Source organism: Heteronotia binoei, chromosome 1, assembly GCF_032191835.1.
Source record: "Heteronotia binoei isolate CCM8104 ecotype False Entrance Well chromosome 1, APGP_CSIRO_Hbin_v1, whole genome shotgun sequence".
NCBI lineage: Eukaryota > Metazoa > Chordata > Lepidosauria > Squamata > Gekkonidae > Heteronotia > Heteronotia binoei.
Window position 1 is genome coordinate 18,774,976 of NC_083223.1, and position 11,221 is coordinate 18,786,196.

Below are 11,221 nucleotides of genomic sequence, written 5' to 3' on the forward strand. Positions count from 1 at the left end.
GAGAACATGTTATTCTCAGGGATATAAAGTCCTTCCTGCATCACAGGTCGCTAAAATTCAGCAAGAAAGAGGCCCAGGGAATTGGAAACATTTCTAACAACTGCCCCCCTTGCCAAGAGTAGCAGTTATTAGGGGATGTTCACAGAACAGAATTACACATAAGACTGGATAGACATAATTTTTAACAAGAGTGTAACAGTAAAGAGATTGTGTGGGGTAGAAGGGAACCCTCATCCATTTACCCTCTAATGCAGGGGTGTCAAACATGCGACCTGGGGGCTGAATCAGGCCCCTGGAGGGCTCCTATCAAGCCCCTGAGCAACTGGCTGTCATTTGCTTCCTTCTCCCTCCCTCTTGCTTCCTTCTGCATCACAGCTTGCTTTGCAAAGCTTGCTCAATTGCACAGTAGAACAAATAGAGTAAAACCTCTATTTTCTCCATTGGCTGAGGGAGGAAGGGGGGGAGGCAGAGCTTGTTTTTCCAGGTTCTCTCAATTGCACAGCAGAGCTACTGAGCCAAGCCTCTCTTCTTTCTATTGGCTGAGGCTCCTCCCCCCGCCCTCCCTAAGTTCCCTGGGGAAGGAAGGAAAGAGTCAGAGCTTGCTTTGCCCAGTTCCCTAGATCCCATGGGAGAAATACAAAGAAAACATCTTTAAGACCAATGACTGCTAATGTTTTAAGCATGTTTAAATGTTTGTATCATGTTTTATATGTATGTGTGTGTGTTTGTCTGTGTCTTTTATAAAGTTTATATCTCTGCTACCTAATCTTAAACAGGTATACATATGGCCTGGTCTGACATGGCCTAGCCCGACCTGACATAGCCCAGCCCAACACGGTCTCATTTATGTCAGATCCGGCTCTCATAACAAATGAGTTTCACCCCTGCTCTAATGGGTGCATGGAAAAAGTGTTGCCGCTGCAGCAGCTCGTGAAGAGAGAGCCTGCAGAAAATCTCACATCCTACTGAGTTGCTAAAGGGACATGAACCTAGACTGCAGGAAGCCAAGAGGACCACAGGAAGCCAAGAGGACCACAGGTGCTATCGAAATTTACAAGCCTGGGGGTAGTCCAAGCAGTCCATGGGCTGGGACCCTTAAGAGAAAGAAAGCAAGATTAGGAAATACACATTTTATACCAAGATACATCTGTGGAATGGCTGGCTCCTTTAGTTTTTTGCTAAATAAGGCTCTTAATAATTTTGGTGTATTATACTTACAAAGGCCTGGGACTTAATCCAGACTATAGTTTAGTGCTCCTTTAGTTTTTTACTAAATAAGGCTCTTAATCATTTTGGCATATTATACTTACAAAAGCCTGGGTCTTAATCCAGAGAACATCTAGATTGCTGAACCAAGCTAGCCAGTATGAGATGACTTCCATACAGACCTCAGACAGGCCAGGGATCTGTTCCCCCCACCCAATCTTCTGGGCATGGAGCAGGGGCTGCTATGGGGATGGTGGGACGTATCTCTGAATTTCCTACATTGTGCAGGGGGCTGGACTTGATGACTCTGGAGATCCCTTCCAGCTGTATGATTCTATTACTTACTTACTTACTAAGTAAGTAAGTAAGACTTAGACTTACTAAGCCTCTTGACTTACGTGTGTGTTGCAGTAGTTGGGATGGACAGATGTTGGCGGTCAGACGGGAATCCTCCCAGTTGTGTGCCAAGAACAGGTGGCATTACTGAAGGCCACATGGGAAAGCCAAGCTGAGGAGATATAGCTGGCACCCCTGCAGATGTATAGTGATGATGATGTACAGTTGACGGTCGAGGTTTCTCCGTTCGTAACACAATAGGGGCAGGAAGCTACAGATAGGTGAGAGGGGGGAAAAATGATGATATTTTCTGGTACTTTATTCTAGCCAACAGGGCAGATGATGCCCAGGTTGAACTTTCTAGGCAAAGTTCTTTCCTTTTCCCTAGGTTTCTGTCCCAAAAACTTACATAAACCACTGATGGAGGAGCTGTAGCTCATTGGCAAAGCAGCTGCTTGGCATGCCCATCCCTGGCACTAGGGGTTCTGGCGCCCCAGGAAGAACCCCGCCCCCCAAGGATTTCTACTCTTGCACGCAAAGCACATATGAGTGGTTGCCTTAATGGTGCTGTCTGCCTTTACCACACCAGTTGCACTAATCAGCGCATGTGGTTTGAGACAAGGGACTCTTACCAGAGAAAATTTTTAAATACAGATCCCTAACCTTTTATCTAACATTGCCAATCCCCAATCCGTCTCTATTTTCCGTAATGCTGTGTTTGGTTGCACAATCCCCAATTGAGGGCAGGGGATTCCCCAGTTGGGAACCCCTCCCCCTTGCTTCAGAGCTATCAGAAACTGGGGGAAAATTGCTGCAGGACACTCGTCTCCACAGGAGGAATACCCCTCCCCCCAAGAAAAGGCAAGCAGCAGGGAATAAATGTGACATGCCTACATAACCAAGAAGTGATGTAGGCATGTTGGTGACATCAGGGACGACATTCTAGTTTGAGGGCAAAACTCTATAGTAGAATTGGCTTAAACCATAGAGTTTTGCCCATAAACCGGAGCATCCACCCTAACATCACCGACGTGCCTATGTAACTTCCTGGTGATGCAAACGTGTTGCCTTTATTTGCTGCTTCTCCCTCCTTGATCCTGGAAAGATAAGCCCCATCTCCTGCCCACTGATCTGACCAACCTGGCAAACCGACTTTTATCTTTCAGGAGTTTCTATTCCATGTTCATGGAAATCATTTTTTACCGGCTGTCCGTGGTGAAGCAGAGGAGCCCCAGGCCCATTAGCCGGTGAATATGCCGGCGGTGGCAGAGATTTCAGCATCATGTTCTGCATAATGATCTGGTGCATCTGCGCGTTTTGCATCAGCATCATTTCCACCATATCTAGGAAAAGCAGGGAGGATAGTATTCAAAAAGCCACATGACTACAGAGATCATCCCAGAATGCAAAGGGAGAAAGAAACAGGTTCTAGGGAGGTCACCCATTGTCCTTTTCAAACAATGTAGCCCAGCAGGGACTAGGCCTCCCCCTTCTGGGGCATTTTGTGGTCTGACCCTCTGAAGATAATCAAGTGACTTGCTAAGCTTACAATTGCAGACCTGCAAAACAGGGAAGAGAAGGGACTTCCTTCCCATGCGCAAAACATGCGTGGTGCGATGACACCGCCCAGAAGTGACATAATCGCATCAGGCACATTGCACGCGAATGCTCTAGCATTTTGATATAAAACTCTACGATGCCTTCTTCTCACCACGCCTCAGGGGTACCAACATGAAAAGCCAGGAGAAGATCCAAAAATCTAGGCTTTAGCTCTGCAGCCTAGGATTTGGTGAAAGTGGAGGGCACCAGTGTTCCCTCTAAGCTGAGTTAGTGTGAGCTAGCTCACAATATTTTAGCTTCCAGCTCACATATTTTTGTCTTAGATCAGGAAAAATGGTCCCAGAGGAGCAAGCTAATTTATGCAATAGCTCTCAACTTTTAATGCCAGTAGTTCACGAAGTAGAATTTTTGCTCACAAGATTCCATGGCTTAGAGGGAATACTGGAGGGCACCTTATGTTTTTCCTTCCCACAGAGTTCAGGTGTTCTGAACACATTGATCTTTCCAGGGGTCATTTTGTAGAAAAATAGGTGTTGGAGCTCATCCAGGGATTGTTATGCAGCCGCACCTATTATTCAATGGACAAGGAGGTGGAACTCGAGGGGGAACTCTCAGAAAGGTTCAGAAGCTGTGCTCATGTGAGCTTCCACTGAATCCGAGGCCTGGATCTTTCTCTGCATAGCAGCAGGAGAAATACTTTTGTACAGGGCTTTTTTTGTAGAAAAAGCCCAGCATCAACTCATTTGCATATTAGGCCACACTCCCTGATATCACCATCATTTCACACAGCTTTTTTGTAGAAAAAAGCCCAGCAGGAACTCATTTGTATATTAGGCCACACCCTTGACACCAAGCCAGCCGGAACTGCGTTCCTGTGCGTTCCTGCTCAAAAAGAAAAAGAAAGCCCTGTTTTTTGTATGATAATGGCCAAAAAATATATTCAGTAAAATTAATTAAATTCAGTAAATTTGGTTTTATGCCAAAAATCCAGTGTCCTGTGCTCAAAACAGTGGCTGCTGCAAGCTTTTCCAGAGTATATGTGCAACCCCCAACGGGTCAAACAGTGCTCCCTGCCACTGTTTTGCCTCCAGAAAATGGTGGGGTGGGAGGCAGGAGCCCTGCTTCTCCTTCTTTGCAGTCTGGATCCAAATTGGGACCCCAGAGCACTTTTAAATGAAGTTCCCACTGGGAACCAGCAGCTGCAATATGTCTGAGATTCCCCATGGCAGATTCACATACGTTGTAACTTGTAACATAAAGTTTTGCCCAGGGCTTTTTTTGTAGAAAAAGCCCAGCAGGAATTCATTTGCATATTAGACCACACCCCCTGGTGCCAACTGCGTTTCTGTGCATTCCTGCTTTTTTTTTTTTAAACACCCTGGTTTTGCCTGGAGAATTGCTAGTTTGAACAGGCCTGTCTCCTTGCTGTCTAATATAGTAGTGGCCAAACTGCGGCTCGGGAGCCACATGTGGCTCTCTCACACATATTGTGTGTCTCTCAAAGCCTCCACCACCCTATCGGCTAGCTTGAAGAAGCCATTTGTCTCTTTAAATCACTTCGCTAAGCCAGCCAGCAGCTTGGAGAACACATTTAAAGTTAACGTTGATTTCTTTCCACCTCTTTCCCCCACTGACATTCATGTCTTGTGGCTCTCAAATATCTCACATTTATTCTATGTGGCTCTTGCATTAAGCAAGTTTGGCTACCCCTGGTCTAGTATCTGACTGAAAGCAAGTGGAAAAGGTCACAATGGAAAAGCTGTTTGCAACCCAGTGTTTACGCGTTGTTTCCTCAGAAATAAGTCCTGTTAAATTAATGAGCTTTACTTCTAGTCAGTCTTATTTTTGGAACACGCATGCTTACCTTCCTTAATACTCCCAGAGCGGGGAGCTGGAAAAGGTTGTGGAAGTGGGATTTGGGTAATGAGTGGTGAATGCTGAGGTATCTGCTGAATAATGGTTGCTGGCTGCTGTGGTAACTTGGAAAAGAAAACAAGCAAGCAAAAAGAATTCTTTGAGACAGAATGACAACAGGCATTCTAGACTTGGGGCTATGAATGCAATTGGATCAATATTCAGTGCACAAAGCAATTTATGTTTTTAAACTAGCATCCCTATTAATTAGGGTTACCTGGCTGCTGGCGGGGGACTCTGGTCCTCTTCTCCAGGATCTCTGGCACACATCTATCATGCCCAGTTTGATGATGTCACCCGGAAAGTGATGTCATCACACTGGGCATATCACATGGGAGATGTTCTATCATTTCAGGAAAAATTCTATGGTTATCACAGAGTTTCCCCCAGAATGATAGAGCGTCCCCTGTGTGATGTGCCCAGCGCGATAACATCACTTCTGGGTGACATCATTGTACTGGGTACATGGGGTGTACTAGTGCTCTATGGAGCAGGGCTTCCTTGCCAGCTAGTTCCATAGCAGCGGGTTCGAGGCCCCAAAATCAGGGAACCCCCAACATTAATGCTGCGCTGTAGCTGAGGTCGCTGTCCTTCCAAGGCTCTATCCCAGAATCTCCAGCAGTTTCCCAACCTGGATCTGACAGCTCTATGCCCCAATCCCTTGATGGTGGCCAGGAGTTTCCTGGTAACCATATCCCGGAATCACTACTGTATCTCCAGGCTTCAGCGATCACTAGAGAAGGAAACGGCTGCTTTGTAGTGTAGGCTTTATGGTATCATATGGCCCTGAAGTTTCTCCCCCCCCCCAAAAAAAAGCAGGCTGCGCCCCCAAATCTTGAGGAATTTTCCAACCCTGGGAATGGCAAGTCTAATGAAATAAGCATGTGGCTTTGTTTCAGCATGGAATAGGGTTGTCCAGTCCAATTCAAGAAATATCTGGGGACTTTAGGGGTGGAGCCAGGAGACTTTGGGGGTGGAGCCAGGAGCAAGGGTGTGATAAGCATGGTTAAACTCTGAAAGGAGTTCTGGCCATCACATTTAAAGGGACAGCACACCTTTTAAATGCCTTCCCTCCATTGGAAATAATGAAGGATAGGGGCACCTTTTGGGGCTCATAAAATTGGACCCCTATGTCCAACATTTTTGAAACTTGGAGGGTCTTTTGAGGAGAGGTGTCGAATGCTATGCTGCAGATCTGGTGCCTCTACATAAAAAACAGCCCCCTGAGCCCCAGATACCCACAGATCAATTCTCCATTATACCCTATGGGAATAATGGAGTGTGCAGCAGGCATTTCCCTCCCCTCCCCCCGCTTCCTGATGACCCTGAAGCGGGAGGAGGGCCTCCAAACCGGGGGATCCCCTGCCCCCACCTGGGGATTGGCAACCCTAGTCCCTTTAAATGTGATGGCCAAAACTTCCTTTGGAGTTCAGCTGTGCTTGTCACAACCTTGCTCCTGGCTCCACCCTCAGTGTCTTCTGGCTCCACCCCCAAAGTCCCCAGATATTTCTTGAATTGGACATGGCAGCCCTATGAAGAGTACTTTAAGTGGCACATGTGAATTTGGCCTTACTGTTTGCTGGATAATTCTTGGTGGTGCTGGTGGTGGTGGGGGAGGAGGAGGAGCAGGGGGAGGAGCTTGGTAGACGCTCTCTGGTTCCTGTCTGTAGTGCTTTCGTTGGATTCTTGGCGAGTTTAGTGGTTGTGATAATTCTTCCAAAAGCTTTTGCTCCTACAGTAACAAATATTGTATTATTTTGTTCAAATGGGCACACTTACAAGGAGAAAATATGAATAGTCATTTCCAGAGCAGTTCCAGTAAAAATAAGGCTTGCCAAACTTCAGAGGGGGGAACAATGACCCAAAGAGTCACACGGATTGGAGAATTGAAAACTAGTCACGAAACTCCATGTTTTTTTTTTAAACCCTGTTCCATCCAGTAAAGTGATATTTAGAAGAAAATTCAAATTCCAAAATATTCAGACTTTGTTGAATATCAGTCCCCACGAATATATAGGACACGAAGAACACAAAACCCTTCTATACAACCAGGGCTTTTTTTTTAAGAAAAAAAAAACAGCAGGAACTTATTTGCATATTAGGCCACATCCCCTAATGTTACCATTGTTTCGCAAAGGGCTTTTTTTGTAGAAAAAGCCCAGCGGGAATTCATTTGCACATTAGGCCACAACTATGACACCAAGCCAGCTGGAACTGTGTTCCTGATCAAAAAAAGCCCTGTATACAACTGAACTCAAACCAGTCTTCCAACAGGATTCACACCACTCCCCCCGCCAAAATTTATAAGAATGTCAATTTCAAATCCATGTAAAGTATGAATGCAGCAACAGGTGGAACTGGTATGTACGTAAGTCCTGTTTTGCTGGCCATTTTTTCCATGTTTCTTCAAGTCAATCAAAACTTCAAACATTCAAGAATGCTCTCTCTACAACTATGTCTTTCCATCCATTTACAACAGGTGGAACATGGAGATCTCCCAGAATTACGACTGATCTCCGGAGTACAGAAATTAGTGCAGATGGAGAAAATGCAGCTTTGGAGGGTGGACTCTATGTCACTATATCTCCTTGAGGTCCCTCCCCTTCAAACCCCACCTGCCCAGGCTCCACCCCCAAATGTATAGGAATTTTCCAAACTTGAATTGGCCACCCTCCATGAAACCTGTATTTCAGCTTGGATAAGATCTGTCCGTTTTGTTCTAGTCTTGTGACAAGTGCAGATTAAGAACATAGGAGAACATAAGAACATAAGCCATGTTAGATCATGCTAATGGCCCATCCAGTCCGTGTCACACAGTGGCCAAAAAAAGCAGGTGCCATCAGGAGGTCCATCAGTGGGGCCAGGACACTAGAAGCCCTCCCACTGTGCCCCCCCCCCTCAGCACCAAGAATACAGAGCATCACTGCCCCAGACAGAGAGTTCCAACTATGGCTAATAGCCACCGCTGGACCTCTGCTCCATATGTTTATCCAATCCCCTCTTGAGGGCTAACTTAAGTTCAGACACTCAGAAGTTCTAACACAGAGCTGCTTCTTGGAAGTGGTGCATTTGAATTAGGATTTGCTGCAGGAAACAGTGGAAAGAATTTGGGGGCATACCCTGAGTTGCTGCAGAAGGTCTTTTCTTCTCCTCAGTGCACTTTGTAAGGCATAATCATGGCCTCTGTAATTCCCTGAAAAACAGTTGGAGACCCTTTGTTATCTCCTGTTTATGAAATTTATTAATATATAGCCACCAAGGCTTTCTTTGTAGGAGAAGCCCAGCTGGAACTCATTTGCATATTAGGCCACACACCCTGATGCCAAGCCAGCCAGAACTGTGTTCCTGTGTGCTCCTGCTCCAAAAACAGCCCTGATAACGCACAATAGCATTACCTACAAGTATAAAGTACACTGGCCAGCTAGTTTGTGGCAGGCCAAAGTCCCTCGAAGGACCTGGAGGCTCGCATCTCTAAACTCATTCGGTGATTCTGGGGTCAGACATTTTCAGCTTAAGCTACCCACTCAGGAAGATAACATGAAGAAGAGAACAAAGTGCCCTAAACTCCCGGGAAGTGGGCTATTGTGAACTATTCCACATAGTAATTTTTCCTGAGAGATAAAAAGAACTTCACTTTCTTACTTGCTTCAGGAACAGGAGACTCATAGCCCTCCATAGTTTTCTGCTCATTTTCTAGTTTCTGTGGATTAAAGAAGCATAAGGATTAACAGGATACTGGAAACCCTAGGTTTGGCTGTTGACAAGTGAATAAATGGAGTGCAGCACCCAATCAAAGTAAGGATGCTGAGATAATTGTGGCTGGTACATTTGAGAAGGGAACACACTGTGCTCAATAGGTATGGTCACCTGTCCAAAGTCTGATCTAGGAATAAATCAACTTGTGTCTGTCATATTGTGCATTTTGGCCTGAGTGATCACGACAACTATGCCAGTCCCATTTCTGATTCTAGAGAATCCAGATGGCAAGATCTACCTGGATGCCGCTGGGTGAAAGATGAACTTCTGTACAACCTCCTTTCTCCTTGGTACCTCTTCTCTGAGACTGTTTATTATTATTATTTAGTTTTAATTAATCGCCTCATCCCAGCCAAGGCCAGGCTGTGGGCGATGTACATCAGATAATACATAAAATAAAACAATATTTAAGTGAATACAATAAATCAATAACAGTAAAAATTCCAGGCTGCAATGGTGTTTTGCTAATTATGTTCATTTTCTTCAGACTGTTGGGACATACGGGGTGGGTGGGAGGGAGGGAGGAACACTTCTGGAGGGGAGTGGACAAGAAGTTAGGCAACCAGCTATCTACTGTGCAAAACCATCTCTCTGGTAGGGTTGCCAAGTCTAATTCAATAAATATCTGGCGACTTTAGGGGTGGAGCCAGGAGGCTTTGGGGTGGACCCAGGAGACATTGGGGGTGGAGCCAGGAGCAAGGTTGTGAGAAGCATAATTGAACTTCAAAGGGAGTTCTGGCCATCACATTTAAAGGGACTGCACACCTTTTTAAATGCCTTCCCTCCACCGGAAATAATGAAGGATAAGGGCACCTTCTTTTGGGGCTCATAGGATGGGACCCCCTGGTCCAATCCGTTTGAAATCTGGAGGGTATTTTGGGGAGAGGCACTGGATGCTATGCGGAAAGTTTGGTGCCTCTGCCTCAAAAAAACAGCCCCCCCCCAGAGCCCCTGATACCCATGGATCAATTCTCCATTATACCCTATTGGAATTGGTCTCCATAGGGAATAATGGAGTGCCCAGCAGACATTTTTCTCCCCTCCCCCGCTTTCTGATGACCCTGAAGCAGGGGGAGGGCCTCCAAACTGGGAGATCCCCTGCCCCCATCTGGGGATTGGCAACCCTACTCTCTGGACAGTTGCCCCCTGGGCGGGCCCACAGAAACCATCCTACCTTTTCAAGGAGTTTGAGTTTCAGTCGCGCCAGGCGATCCACGACAGCGGAATCCGTCATTGTGAGTAAATCCCCGGGGAAGGAGCTGACAAAATGGCAAAGTGAAACAAAATATTTTCAATACGCTTCGCCTCTTTCATCCTCCAGCATCTTGGTCAAAGTTTTCCATAAAGTTTCCTTTTGCTGATTGTTTCAGATCGAAGCTGCCAGGGAGAAAAGAATCTCCTCATTTCTAGTCCCCTCCACTTGCTCTTGTCACCTGTAATCAGGTTGGTAACTATGAGATGATTGAAGGACACCGATACTTTTGAAGAGTGGCCGGTTTCCCCTTCGCCAGTTCACTGAGCCCAGCCCTGTAGGTTGCTAACAGGCTTCTCCGAGTAAACTGTGTCAAGCCCAGGTAACATAGTTGCTATGTGTGTAGTGTCTAAACAAAGCACATCTCCAGGTATAGTCACTCAGTCTAGTTCATTCAGAATGTAGTCACCTTGGACAGGAAACAAGGAGGGAGGGAATAAACAATCAAAACGGGCAAGGCTATTCTCAGTTCTGTACAATCAAGGAAAAACAATGCTGAGGGAACAATCCTAAACAAAACCACTGTGCACAAACAATCACAAACAGTCTCTATTTCATTAGAAAAATATACACAGATACCTGTCAGAACTGGAACGAACTTCAGACGATTCCAAGACTTGTTGCAAAGTATAGAATCTTTATTAGAGAACTACAGTGCTAGAGCTACCAGATAACAGTAATGCCGAGTCCGGCATTTGGTTACATTTTATGCCTTCAGGAAAGTACAATAAAACGATCATTCACACGGGTTACAGACAAGCGTCTCCTTTCCCAAGCTCTGTTATCAGCAGGGAGGATGCTCTCCCATCTCGAAGGCCAAACGGCCCGGCTTCAAAGGCCACCTGTGGATGTTGACCAGAGCCTATCTGTCACCCTTCAGTGAGCACAGAGTATTTAGAATATTTGCAAGGCACTAGGGTTAATTGCTTAGACTATATATTCTGGGTTAGAGTTAGGTTACAACATGGAGTCAGTTTGGCTAACCATAGGCAGAGAAAGTTACAAGTTCTGACAATACCATACGAACAATATATTCAACATGAGATGAGCATGTGCCTTTTGTAAGTTGTTTAAATTGTGTGAAGACATAGTTTGACATCAGTGCAGAAATACCTCTGTTAAAAATTCTGTTCAGGATTGGCTCTAGTCTACGAGAAACCATCTTGACGCGAAACGTGTACGAAGAAGCCGACAGGC

The 11,221-nt window shown here is 45.7% G+C and overlaps 1 protein-coding gene across 1 annotated transcript; it reads right to left on the reverse strand.

Moving 5' to 3' along the window:
* Window positions 1-1,038: 1,038 nt before the first annotated feature.
* C1H21orf58 (chromosome 1 C21orf58 homolog) lies at window positions 1,039-10,060 on the reverse strand. The gene is made up of 8 exons (XM_060257802.1): window positions 9,947-10,060; window positions 8,659-8,716; window positions 8,136-8,209; window positions 6,590-6,748; window positions 4,967-5,081; window positions 2,746-2,885; window positions 1,605-1,813; window positions 1,039-1,094 (listed from the first exon to the last, which is right to left on the reverse strand). Exons 1-8 carry the CDS (start codon window positions 10,004-10,006, stop codon window positions 1,052-1,054), a joined length of 858 nt encoding a protein of 285 aa, XP_060113785.1. The 5' UTR covers window positions 10,007-10,060; the 3' UTR covers window positions 1,039-1,051.
* Window positions 10,061-11,221: the final 1,161 nt, after the last annotated feature.

Coding starts and splice junctions, on each gene's coding strand:
- C1H21orf58 (XM_060257802.1), bottom strand. CDS start 10,006: ATGACGGATTCCGCTGTCGTGGATCGCCTGGCGCGACTGAAACTCAAA. Junction 8,717..9,946: donor AACTCAAACTCCTTGAAAAG/GTAGGATGGTTT, acceptor TTTAATCCACAG/AAACTAGAAAATGAGCAGAA. Junction 1,095..1,604: donor CCAACTACTGCAACACACAC/GTAAGTCAAGAG, acceptor CTTTCTCTTAAG/GGTCCCAGCCCATGGACTGC.